We start from the raw sequence: 12500 nt of genomic DNA, 5'->3' as shown, positions 1-12500 counted from the left end.
TATGAATGTGTACAATGATAAAGTTGTGACTGGCTTCATTCTGGGGGCCTGGAGCCTGGGGATTGTGATGCTATGTGAAATACTGAGTATACACCCTCACCCTCTCTCCAGACAGACAGACAGACAGACAGACAGACAGACAGACAGGCAGGCAGGCAGGCAGGCTGGCTGACAGATAGTGTAATATGTGAGGGGATGTTTTATTACAGAAACAAGCAAATCTGTGATCTGAGTCATTTGATTCCCATAGTTCATCTGGTTAGAGTCAGTTCATCTGGTTAGAGTCAGTTCATTTGGTTAGAGTCAGTTCATCTGGTTAGAGTCAGTTCATCTGGTTAGAGTCAGTTCATCTGGTTAGAGTCAGTTCATCTGGTTAGAGTGTATCTCAGAGTGTGTGTATCTCAGAGTGTGTGTATCTCAGAGTGTGCGTATCTCAGAGTGTGTGTATCTCAGAGTGTGTGTATCTCAGAGTGTGTGTATCTCAGAGTGTGTGTATCTCAGAGTGTGTGTATCTCAGAGTGTGTGCTGTAGCTGTGGTTCCCTATAAGCTTTCACTTTTTCTTCCTGATCTAATCTTCTGGTGAGTTGAATAGTCCTGCTAAGCGTTCATCCGTATCATGCGATCCACGCGGGCAGCAACAGTGAGTCAATAGAAAACAGAGACCTGGAATATTCTGTAAAAAAATATCTTACTAAGCTACTGTTTGAGCAGCAGCTCAAAATAGAAGAAGAGAGACCTACTGGGAGAGTAGAGGGAGACCTACTAGGAGAGCAAAGGGAGACCAACTGGAGATTCTGCTTTTTGCCAACGACTATGGGACTGCTAGCTAGCTACTGGAGCGGCTGTGTCTCAGGAGGTAGAGAGGGTCGTCCACTGATCGTAGGGTCGGTGGCTAGTGATGTTCAGTTTGTGTGATGTTCAGGTTTAGATGGTTGTTTTAGTGGTGTGTGATGTTCAGTTTGTGTGATGTTCAGGTTTAGATGGTTGTTTTAGTGGTGTGTATGTTCAGTTTGTGTGATGTTCAGGTTTAGATGGTTGTTTTAGTGCTGTGTAGTGATGTGTGTATGTTCAGTTTGTGTGATGTTCAGGTTTAGATGGTTGTTTTAGTGGTGTATATGTTCAGTGTGTGTGATGTTCAGGTTTAGATGGTTGTTTTAGTGGCGTGTATGTTCAGTGTGTGTGATGTTCAGGTTTAGATGGTTGTTTTAGTGGCGTGTATGTTCAGTGTGTGTGATGTTCAGGTTTAGATGGTTGTTTAAGTGGTGTGTATGTTCAGTGTGTGTGATGTTCAGGTTTAGATGGTTGTTTGAGTGGTGTGTATGTTCAGTGTGTGTGATGTTCAGGTTTAGATGGTTGTTTTAGTGGTGTGTATGTTCAGTTTGTGTGATGTGATTTACTGTGTATGTTTATCTGTTCTAGACAGCGGTGATGTTTGATTGTTAATGTGTCACCATGGCTGAGACATTTGTAGTGATTGATGGCCTCCGGCCGGTGTGTTCAAGTGTGTGCGTGTGTGTGTGTGCGCAGGTGTGTATGTGCGGGTCTGTGTGTGTGTGTGTGTGTGCACAGGTGTGTGTGTTTGCATGTGTGTGTGTGTGTGTGTGTGTAAGTGCATGCATGTGTGTGTTGGTGCGCATGCATGTGTGCTTGTGTTCATGTGTGTGCGTGTGTGTGTGTGCGCAGGTGTGTGTGTGCGGGTCTGTGTGTGTGTGTGTGCACAGGTGTGTGTGTTTGCATGTGTGTGTGTGTGTGTGTGTATGTGCATGCATGTGTGTGTTGGTGCGCATGCAGGTGTGCTTGTGTTCATGTGTGTGCGTGTGTGTGTGTGCGCAGGTGTGTGTGTGCTTGTCTGTGTGCGTGTGTGTGTGCACAGGTATGTGTGTTTGCATGTGTGTGTGTGTATGTGCATGCATGTGTGTGTTGGTGCGCATGCACGTGTGCTTGTGTTCATGTGTGTGTGTGTGTGTGTGTGTGTGTGTGAGAGAGAGAGACGTACAGACGCAGGTGGGCAGCTGTCCAGACCAGTTGTGGTCCTGTAGGCAGATGCGGACGGAGGGGCCGATGAGGCGGAACCCTGGGATGCACTGGTACACTACGGTGTCCCGGTAGCCCAAGTTCTCCCCGATCACCTGGCCGTTCACCAGGCTCTCAGGAACCCCGCAGTGGCCGGCTGAGCACAGAGCACACACACACACACACACACACACACACACACACACACACACACACACACACACACACACACACACACACACAAAAGAAGACCTTAGTATTTTTGTTTATAGGTGACCGTTTTTCTAGACAGACACAACTCACTCCGTTGACATACTTCCAAAGGAGATAAAAATAAATGTTTTCCATCTTTCTCTCTCTGTCTCTCTCTCTCTATCCCACTATCTCTCCACCCCCCCTCTCTCTATATATATATATATCTCCCACCCCCCTCTCTCTCTCTCTCTCTCTCTCCCACTCTCTATCCCCCTTTCTCTCTTTCTCTCTCTGTCCCTCTCTCTCCCACTCTCTATCCCCCTCTCTCTCTTTCTTTCTCTGTCCCTCTCTCTCCCACTCTCTATCCCCCTCTCTCTCTTTCTCTCTCTGTCCCTCTCTCTCCCACTCTCTATCCCCCCCTCTCTCTTTCTCTCTCTGTCCCTCTCTCTCCAACTCTCTATCCCCCTCTCTCTCTTTCTCTCTCTGTCCCTCTCTCTCTCCCACTCTCTATCCTCTCTCTCTCTCTCTGGGAGGTGAGATGAGGTGATCTGGAGAGAGCAGATGCAGTGTTGAGGAACCTCTGGAGGCACATCAGACCCAGACCAGCAGTGTCTCAGTGTCTCTGTGCTTTCATGAGTGTGTCTGTAGCCAGACTGTTCTGTTCTGAGCCCTGTCATCATCAGCACCAGCCCTTCAGGGCTATTTACGTTTAGTTCCGGTTAGTTGAGGTGAGTTTAATCTCAGTAAATACAATGATATTCGTGGACACCAATGGGAAGACTCATGGATTTTGCTCGTGGGGGATGATTGGTCCGCGCTGGTAGTGGGCTGTGTGGGAAGCCCTGCTAACGAGCCCTGCATTCCTGTGAGCTGTTGGCAACATATCTGGCACATAAAGTGGGATTTAGGTTACCTTCTTCAACCTTAACTCACTTCACAGACTTGGCTAGCTTTAGTTTTTTTAGGGGCTAGATGGGTTTTTCATAGTCCAGACTAGACGCTCCAGATGACTTGATGTTCTAATGCAGCTGGATTTCAAAGGTAGGCTCTGGCTCCGCCCCTATGGACATGCTTTTTAGTGTTTTATTCCAGACTAAGGTTAGTTAGGATTATTAGTTAAAGTTAGTTAGGAGTTAGGGCTAGTGAATGTTATTTAAGGTTACTTAAGGCTAGTTAGGGTTATTTTAGGTTAGTTAAGGTTATTAAGGTGATTTAAGGTTAGTTTGGGTTAGTACAGGTCATTTAACGTTAATTAAGGTATTTAAGGTTAGTTCATGTTAGCTAGGTGTTTGGGTTAGTACAGGTCATTTAACGTTAATTAAGGTATTTAAGGTTAGTTCATGTTAGCTAGGTGTTAGGGTTAGTACAGGTCATTTAACGTTAATTAAGGTATTTAAGGTTAGTTCATGTTAGCTAGGTGTTTGGGTTAGTACAGGTCATTTAACGTTAATTAAGGTATTTAAGGTTAGTTCATGTTAGCTAGGTGTTAGGGTTAGTACAGGTCATTTAACGTTAATTAAGGTATTTAAGGTTAGTTCATGTTAGCTAGGTGTTAGGGTTAGTACAGGTCATTTAACGTTAATGAAGGTATTTAAGGTTAGTTCAAGTTAGCTAGGTGTTAGGGTTAGTACAGGTCATTTAACGTTAATGAAGGTATTTAAGGTTAGTTCATGTTGGCTAGGTGCTATTAGTACAGGTCATTTAACGTTAATGAAGGTATTTAAGGTTAGTTCATGTTAGCTAGGTGTTAGGGTTAGTACAGGTCATTTAACGTTAATGAAGGTATTTAAGGTTAGTTCATGTTAGCTAGGTGTTAGGGTTAGGAAAGGTCATTTAACGTTAATTAAGGTATTTAAGGTTAGTTCATGTTAGCTAGGTGTTAGGGTTAGGAAAGGTCATTTAACGTTAATTAAGTTATTTAAGGTTAGTTCATGTTAGCTAGGTGTTAGGGTTAGTACAGGTCATTTAACGTTAATTAAGGTATTTAAGGTTAGTTCATGTTAGCTAGGTGTTTGGGTTAGTACAGGTCATTTAACGTTAATTAAGGTATTTAAGGTTAGTTCATGTTAGCTAGGTGTTAGGGTTAGTACAGGTCATTTAACGTTAATGAAGGTATTTAAGGGTAGTTCATGTTAGCTAGGTGTTAGGGTTAGTACAGGTCATTTAACGTTAATAAAGGTATTTAAGGTTAGTTCATGTTAGCTAGGTGTTAGGGTTGGTACAGGTCATTTAACGTTAATTAAGGTATTTAAGGTTAGTTCATGTTAGCTAGGTGTTAGGGTTAGTACAGGTCATTTAACGTTAATTAAGGTATTTAAGGTAAGTTCATGTTAGCTAGGTGTTAGGGTTAGTACAGGTCATTTAACGTTAATTAAGTTATTTAAGGTTAGTTCATGTTAGCTAGGTGTTAGGGTTAGTACAGGTCATTTAACGTTAATTAAGGTATTTAAGGTAAGTTCATGTTAGCTAGGTGTTAGGGTTAGTACAGGTCATTTAACGTTAATTAAGTTATTTAAGGTTAGTTCATGTTAGCTAGGTGTTAGGGTTAGTACAGGTAATTTAACGTTAATTAAGGTATTTAAGGTTAGTTCATGTTAGCTAGGTGTTAGGGTTAGTACAGGTCATTTAACGTTAATGAAGGTATTTAAGGGTAGTTCATGTTAGCTAGGTGTTAGGGTTAGTACAGGTCATTTAACGTTAATTAAGGTATTTAAGGTTAGTTCATGTTAGCTAGGTGTTAGGGTTAGGAAAGGTCATTTAACGTTAATTAAGGTATTTAAGGTAAGTTCATGTTAGCTAGGTGTTAGGGTTAGTACAGGTCATTTAACGTTAATTAAGGTATTTAAGGTTAGTTCATGTTAGCTAGGTGTTAGGGTTAGGAAAGGTCATTTAACGTTAATTAAGTTATTTAAGGTTAGTTCATGTTAGCTAGGTGTTAGGGTTAGTACAGGTCATTTAACGTTAATAAAGGTATTTAAGGTTAGTTCATGTTAGCTAGGTGTTAGGGTTGGTACAGGTCATTTAACGTTAATTAAGGTATTTAAGGTTAGTTCATGTTAGCTAGGTGTTAGGGTTAGTACAGGTCATTTAACGTTAATTAAGGTATTTAAGGTAAGTTCATGTTAGCTAGGTGTTAGGGTTAGTACAGGTCATTTAACGTTAATGAAGGTATTTAAGGTTAGTTCATGTTAGCTAGGTGTTAGGGTTAGTACAGGTCATTTAACGTTAATTAAGGTATTTAAGGTAAGTTCATGTTAGCTAGGTGTTAGGGTTAGTACAGGTCATTTAACGTTAATGAAGGTATTTAAGGTTAGTTCATGTTGGCTAGGTGCTATTAGTACAGGTCATTTAACGTTAATGAAGGTATTTAAGGTTAGTTCATGTTAGCTAGGTGTTAGGGTTAGTACAGGTCATTTAACGTTAATTAAGGTATTTAAGGTTAGTTCATGTTAGCTAGGTGTTAGGGTTAGTACAGGTCATTTAACGTTAATTAAGGTATTTAAGGTTAGTTCATGTTAGCTATGTGTTAGGGTTAGTAAAGGTTATTTAAGGCCGTGTTCACACTAGACTTCTTTTTTGTTTTTTAACAGCCAGCGCCTTTTTTACATGCAACCCTATGGTAAAGGGCAAAAGGCGGACGCCTGTTTAAAAAGCACAGCTGCCACCGCCTTTTGAGTTGAATTTTAACTTTTCAGAAAAGCGCTGTGTGATGTCAAGCACCTTTCTGACAGCTGACCAATCAGGACGAGGAGAATTGGTACGCGTGTACCGTCCCTAACTTAATTACCAGTGCCCCCAAAAGACTTGAAGATGGATAAATAAAGTAGCAATCCTCCCCCTCAAGTGGGAAAGCCAATGCGAACCAACTAATTAATTTGCCATAGCCTAATTTTAGCTGATGGCTATTAATATATAGAAGCCTAGGCTAGGCCCTATATAATATTACTAATTTAGTTGACGTTAAGGATGATTTTGATAAAAGTTGAGTCAAAGTTGTTTAGAATGTAGGCTATGATTTCCGTTGTTAAAGGACCATACCGATCTAAATATGATGATCTCCTTAAACCCAATGTATAACACATCACCACAATCAATTTTCAATCAAAGTTAAGGATAGTTTAAGTTAGTTATGGTTAGGAGTTAGGGTTAGTGAAGGCGAGTTAAGTCTAGTTTAGTTAAGCTATGGCTAGAGGTTAGGGCTAGTGAAGGCTAGTTTAGTTAAGCTATGGCTAGGGTTAAGGGTTAGTGAAGGCTAGTTAGGGCTAGTTTAGGTTAGCTATGGCTAGAGGTTAGGGTTAGTGAAGGTTAGTTAGGTTAGTTAGGTTAGTTATAGCTAGGGAGTTAGGGTTAGTGAAGGCTAGTTAGGTTAGTTATAGCTAGGGGGTTAGGGTTAGTGAAGGTTAGTTAGGTTAGTTATAGCTAGGGGGTTAGGGTTAGTTAGGTTAGTTAGGTTAGTTATAGCTAGGGGGTTAGGGTTAGTGAAGGTTAGTTAGGTTAGTTATAGCTAGGGGGTTAGGGTTAGTGAAGGTTAGTTAGGTTAGTTAGGTTAGTTATAGCTAGGGGGTTAGGGTTAGTGAAGGTTAGTTAGGTTAGTTATAGCTAGGGGGTTAGGGTAAGTGAAGGTTAGTTAGGTTAGTTAGGTTAGTTATATCTAGGGGGTTAGGGTTAGTTAGGTTAGTTATAGCTAGGGGGTTAGGGTTAGTGAAGGTTAGTTAGGCTAGTTAGGTTAGTTATATCTAGGGGGATAGGGTTAGTGAAGGTTAGTTATAGCTAGGGGGTTAGGGTTAGTGAAGGTTAGTTAGGTTAGTTAGGTTAGTTATAGCTAGGGGGTTAGGGTTAGTGAAGGCTAGTTAGGTTAGTTATAGCTAGGGGGTTAGGGTTAGTGAAGGTTAGTTATAGCTAGGGGGTTAGGGTTAGTGAAGGTTAGTTAGGTTAGTTATAGCTAGGGGGTTAGGGTTAGTGAAGGTTAGTTAGGTTAGTTATAGCTAGGGGGTTAGGGTCTGTGAAGGCTAGTTAGGTTAGTTAGGTTAGTTATAGCTAGGGGGTTAGGGTTAGTGAAGGTTAGTTAGGTTAGTTATAGCTAGGGGGTTAGGGTAAGTGAAGGTTAGTTAGGTTAGTTATAGCTAGGGGGTTAGGGTTAGTGAAGGTTAGTTAGGTTAGTTATAGCTAGGGGGTTAGGGTTAGTGAAGGTTAGTTAGGTTAGTTATAGCTAGGGGGTTAGGGTTAGTGAAGGTTAGTTAGGTTAGTTAGGTTAGTTATAGCTAGGGGGTTAGGGTTAGTGAAGGTTAGTTAGGTTAGTTATAGCTAGGGGGTTAGGGTTAGTGAAGGTTAGTTAGGTTAGTTAGGTTAGTTATATCTAGGGGGTTAGGGTTAGTGAAGGTTAGTTAGGTTAGTTATAGCTAGGGGGTTAGGGTTAGTGAAGGTTAGTTAGGTTAGTTATAGCTAGGGGGTTAGGGTTAGTGAAGGTTAGTTAGGTTAGTTAGGTTAGTTATATCTAGGGGGTTAGGGTTAGTTAGGTTAGTTAGGTTAGTTATAGCTAGGGGGTTAGGGTTAGTGAAGGTTAGTTAGGTTAGTTATAGCTAGGGGGTTAGGGTTAGTTAGGTTAGTTATAGCTAGGGGGTTAGGGTTAGTGAAGGTTAGTTAGGTTAGTTATAGCTAGGGGGTTAGGGTTAGTGAAGGTTAGTTAGGTTAGTTATAGCTAGGGGGTTAGGGTTAGTGAAGGTTAGTGAAGGCTAGTTAGGTTAGTTATATCTAGGGGGTTAGGGTTAGTGAAGGTTAGTTAGGTTAGTTATAGCTAGGGGGTTAGGGTTAGTGAAGGCTAGTTAGGTTAGTTATAGCTAGGGGGTTAGGGTTAGTTAGGTTAGTTATAGCTAGGGGGTTAGGGTTAGTGAAGGTTAGTTAGGTTAGTTAGGTTAGTTATATCTAGGGGGTTAGTGTTAGTTAGGCTAGTTAGGTTAGTTATAGCTAGGGGGTTAGGGTTAGTGAAGGTTAGTTAGGTTAGTTAGGTTAGTTATAGCTAGGGGGTTAGGGTTAGTGAAGGCTAGTTAGGTTAGTTAGGTTAGTTATAGCTAGGGGGTTAGGGTTAGTGAAGGTTAGTTAGGTTAGTTATAGCTAGGGGGTTAGGGTTAGTTAGGCTAGTTAGGTTAGTTATAGCTAGGGGGTTAGGGTTAGTGAAGGTTAGTTAGGTTAGTTATAGCTAGGGGGTTAGGGTTAGTGAAGGTTAGTTAGGTTAGTTATAGCTAGGGGGTTAGGGTTAGTGAAGGTTAGTTAGGTTAGTTATAGCTAGGGGGTTAGGGTTAGTTAGGTTAGTTAGGTTAGTTATAGCTAGGGGGTTAGGGTTAGTGAAGGTTAGTTAGGTTAGTTAGGTTAGTTATAGCTAGGGGGTTAGGGTTAGTGAAGGCTAGTTAGGTTAGTTATATCTAGGGGGTTAGGGTTAGTGAAGGTTAGTTAGGTTAGTTATAGCTAGGGGGTTAGTGAAGGTTAGTTAGGTTAGTTAGGTTAGTTATAGCTAGGGGGTTAGGGTTAGTGAAGGTTAGTTAGGTTAGTTATAGCTAGGGGGTTAGGGTTAGTGAAGGTTAGTTAGGTTAGTTATAGCTAGGGGGTTAGGGTTAGTTAGGTTAGTTATAGCTAGGGGGTTAGGGTTAGTTAGGTTAGTTATATCTAGGGGGTTAGGGTTAGTGAAGGTTAGTTAGGTTAGTTATAGCTAGGGGGTTAGGGTTAGTGAAGGTTAGTTAGGTTAGTTAGGTTAGTTATATCTAGGGGGTTAGGGTTAGTGAAGGTTAGTTAGGTTAGTTAGGTTAGTTATAGCTAGGGGGTTAGGGTTAGTGAAGGTTAGTTAGGCTAGTTAGGTTAGTTATATCTAGGGGGTTAGGGTTAGTGAAGGTTAGTTAGGTTAGTAATAGCTAGGGGGTTAGGGTTAGTGAAGGTTAGTTAGGTTAGTTATAGCTAGGGGGTTAGGGTTAGTGAAGGTTAGTTAGGTTAGTTAGGTTAGTTATATCTAGGGGGTTAGGGTTAGTGAAGGTTAGTTAGGTTAGTTATAGCTAGGGGGTTAGGGTTAGTGAAGGTTAGTTAGGTTAGTTATAGCTAGGGGGTTAGGGTTAGTTAGGTTAGTTATAGCTAGGGGGTTAGGGTTAGTTAGGTTAGTTATAGCTAGGGGGTTAGGGTTAGTTAGGTAAGTTAGGTTAGTTATAGCTAGGGGGTTAGGGTTAGTGAAGGTTAGTTAGGTTAGTTAGGTTAGTTATATCTAGGGGGTTAGGGTTAGTGAAGGTTAGTTAGGTTAGTTAGGTTAGTTATAGCTAGGGGGTTAGGGTTAGTGAAGGTTAGTTAGGCTAGTTAGGTTAGTTATAGCTAGGGGGTTAGGGTTAGTGAAGGTTAGTTAGGTTAGTTATATCTAGGGGGTTAGGGTTAGTGAAGGTTAGTTAGGTTAGTTATAGCTAGGGGGTTAGGGTTAGTGAAGGTTAGTTAGGTTAGTTATAGCTAGGGGGTTAGGGTTAGTGAAGGTTAGTTAGGTTAGTTATATCTAGGGGGTTAGGGTTAGTGAAGGTTAGTTAGGTTAGTTATAGCTAGGGGGTTAGGGTTAGTGAAGGTTAGTTAGGTTAGTTATAGCTAGGGGGTTAGGGTTAGTGAAGGTTAGTTAGGTTAGTTATATCTAGGGGGTTAGGGTTAGTGAAGGTTAGTTAGGTTAGTTATAGCTAGGGGGTTAGGGTTAGTGAAGGTTAGTTAGGTTAGTTATAGCTAGGGGGTTAGGGTTAGTGAAGGTTAGTTAGGTTAGTTATAGCTAGGGGGTTAGGGTTAGTGAAGGTTAGTTAGGTTAGTTATAGCTAGGGGGTTAGGGTTAGTGAAGGTTAGTTAGGTTAGTTAGGTTAGTTATAGCTAGGGGGTTAGGGTTAGTGAAGGTTAGTTAGGTTAGTTAGGTTAGTTATAGCTAGGGGGTTAGGGTTAGTTAGGTTAGTTAGGTTAGTTATAGCTAGGTGGTTAGGGTTAGTTAGGTTAGTTAGGTTAGTTATAGCTAGGGGGTTAGGGTCTGTGAAGGCTAGTTAGGTTAGTTAGGTTAGTTATAGCTAGGGGGTTAGGGTTAGTGAAGGTTAGTTAGGTTAGTTATAGCTAGGGGGTTAGGGTTAGTGAAGGTTAGTTAGGTTAGTTAGGTTAGTTATAGCTAGGGGGTTAGGGTTAGTTAGGTTAGTTAGGTTAGTTATAGCTAGGTGGTTAGGGTTAGTTAGGTTAGTTAGGTTAGTTATAGCTAGGGGGTTAGGGTCTGTGAAGGCTAGTTAGGTTAGTTAGGTTAGTTATAGCTAGGGGGTTAGGGTTAGTGAAGGTTAGTTAGGTTAGTTATAGCTAGGGGGTTAGGGTTAGTGAAGGCTAGTTAGGTTAGTTAGGTTAGTTATAGCTAGGGGGTTAGGGTTAGTGAAGGTTAGTTAGGTTAGTTATAGCTAGGGGGTTAGGGTTAGTGAAGGTTAGTTAGGTTAGTTATAGCTAGGGGGTTAGGGTTAGTTAGGTTAGTTATAGCTAGGGGGTTAGGGTTAGTGAAGGTTAGTTAGGTTAGTTAGGTTAGTTATAGCTAGGGGGTTAGGGTTAGTGAAGGTTAGTTAGGTTAGTTAGGTTAGTTATAGCTAGGGGGTTAGGGTTAGTGAAGGTTAGTTAGGTTAGTTATAGCTAGGGGGTTAGGGTTAGTGAAGGTTAGTTAGGTTAGTTATATCTAGGGGGTTAGGGTTAGTGAAGGTTAGTTAGGTTAGTTAGGTTAGTTATAGCTAGGGGGTTAGGGTTAGTGAAGGTTAGTTAGGTTAGTTATAGCTAGGGGGTTAGGGTTAGTGAAGGTTAGTTAGGTTAGTTAGGTTAGTTATATCTAGGGGGTTAGGGTTAGTGAAGGCTAGTTAGGTTAGTTATAGCTAGGGGGTTAGGGTTAGTGAAGGTTAGTTAGGTTAGTTATAGCTAGGGGTTAGGGTTAGTGAAGGTTAGTTAGGTTAGTTAGGTTAGTTATAGCTAGGGGGTTAGGGTTAGTGAAGGTTAGTTAGGTTAGTTATAGCTAGGGGGTTAGGGTTAGTGAAGGTTAGTTAGGTTAGTTATAGCTAGGGGGTTAGGGTTAGTGAAGGTTAGTTAGGCTAGTTAGGTTAGTTATAGCTAGGGGGTTAGGGTTAGTTAGGTTAGTTAGGTTAGTTATAGCTAGGGGGTTAGGGTTAGTGAAGGTTAGTTAGGTTAGTTATAGCTAGGGGGTTAGGGTTAGTGAAGGTTAGTTAGGTTAGTTATAGCTAGGGGGTTAGGGCTAGTGAAGGTTAGTTAGGTTAGTTATAGCTAGGGGGTTAGGGTTAGTGAAGGTTAGTGAAGGTTAGTTAGGTTAGTTATAGCTAGGGGGTTAGGGTTAGTGAAGGTTAGTGAAGGTTAGTTAGGTTAGTTATAGCTAGGGGGTTAGGGTTAGTGAAGGTTAGTGAAGGTTAGTTAGGTTAGTTATATCTAGGGGGTTAGGGTTAGTGAAGGTTAGTTAGGTTAGTTATAGCTAGGGGGTTAGGGTTAGTGAAGGTTAGTTAGGTTAGTTAGGTTAGTTATAGCTAGGGGGTTAGGGTTAGTGAAGGTTAGTTAGGTTAGTTAGGTTAGTTATAGCTAGGGGGTTAGGGTTAGTGAAGGTTAGTTAGGTTAGTTAGGTTAGTTATAGCTAGGGGGTTAGTGAAGGTTAGTTAGGTTAGTTAGGTTAGTTATAGCTAGGGGGTTAGGGTTAGTGAAGGTTAGTTAGGTTAGTTATAGCTAGGGGGTTAGGGTTAGTGAAGGTTAGTTAGGTTAGTTATAGCTAGGGGGTTAGGGTTAGTGAAGGTTAGTTAGGTTAGTTATATCTAGGGGGTTAGGGTTAGTTAGGTTAGTTAGGTTAGTTATAGCTAGGGGGTTAGGGTTAGTGAAGGTTAGTTAGGTTAGTTATAGCTAGGGGGTTAGGGTTAGTGAAGGTTAGTTAGGTTAGTTATATCTAGGGGGTTAGGGTTAGTTAGGTTAGTTAGGTTAGTTATAGCTAGGGGGTTAGGGTTAGTGAAGGTTAGTTAGGTTAGTTATAGCTAGGGGGTTAGGGTTAGTGAAGGCTAGTTAGGTTAGTTATAGCTAGGGGGTTAGGGTAAGTGAAGGTTAGTTATAGCTAGGGGGTTAGGGTTAGTTAGGTTAGTTAGGTTAGTTATAGCTAGGGGGTTAGGGTTAGTTAGGTTAGGTTAGTTATAGCTAGGGGGTTAGGGTTAGTGAAGGTTAGTTAGGTTAGTTAGGTTAGTTATAGCTAGGGGGTTAGGGTTAGTGAAGGTTAGTTAGGTTAGTTATAGCTAGG

At 41.3% G+C, this 12500-nt stretch overlaps 1 protein-coding gene across 1 annotated transcript in view; it reads right to left on the bottom strand.

Moving 5' to 3' along the window:
* LOC311328004 (CUB and sushi domain-containing protein 3-like) overlaps positions 1 to 12500 on the bottom strand; it is a gene marked incomplete at its 3' end in the record, with an annotated part of 605137 nt that overhangs the window by 50381 nt on the left and 542256 nt on the right. Inside the window, 1 exon segment of the mRNA XM_084461116.1 lies at positions 1998 to 2171. Coding sequence (XP_084317242.1) covers positions 1998 to 2171 — 174 coding nt within the window.

This window comes from Borostomias antarcticus (genome assembly GCF_949987555.1).
Source record: "Borostomias antarcticus genome assembly, chromosome: 36".
Taxonomy (NCBI): Eukaryota; Metazoa; Chordata; class Actinopteri; order Stomiiformes; family Stomiidae; genus Borostomias; species Borostomias antarcticus.
This window is presented reverse-complemented; position numbering and strand designations above follow the sequence as displayed.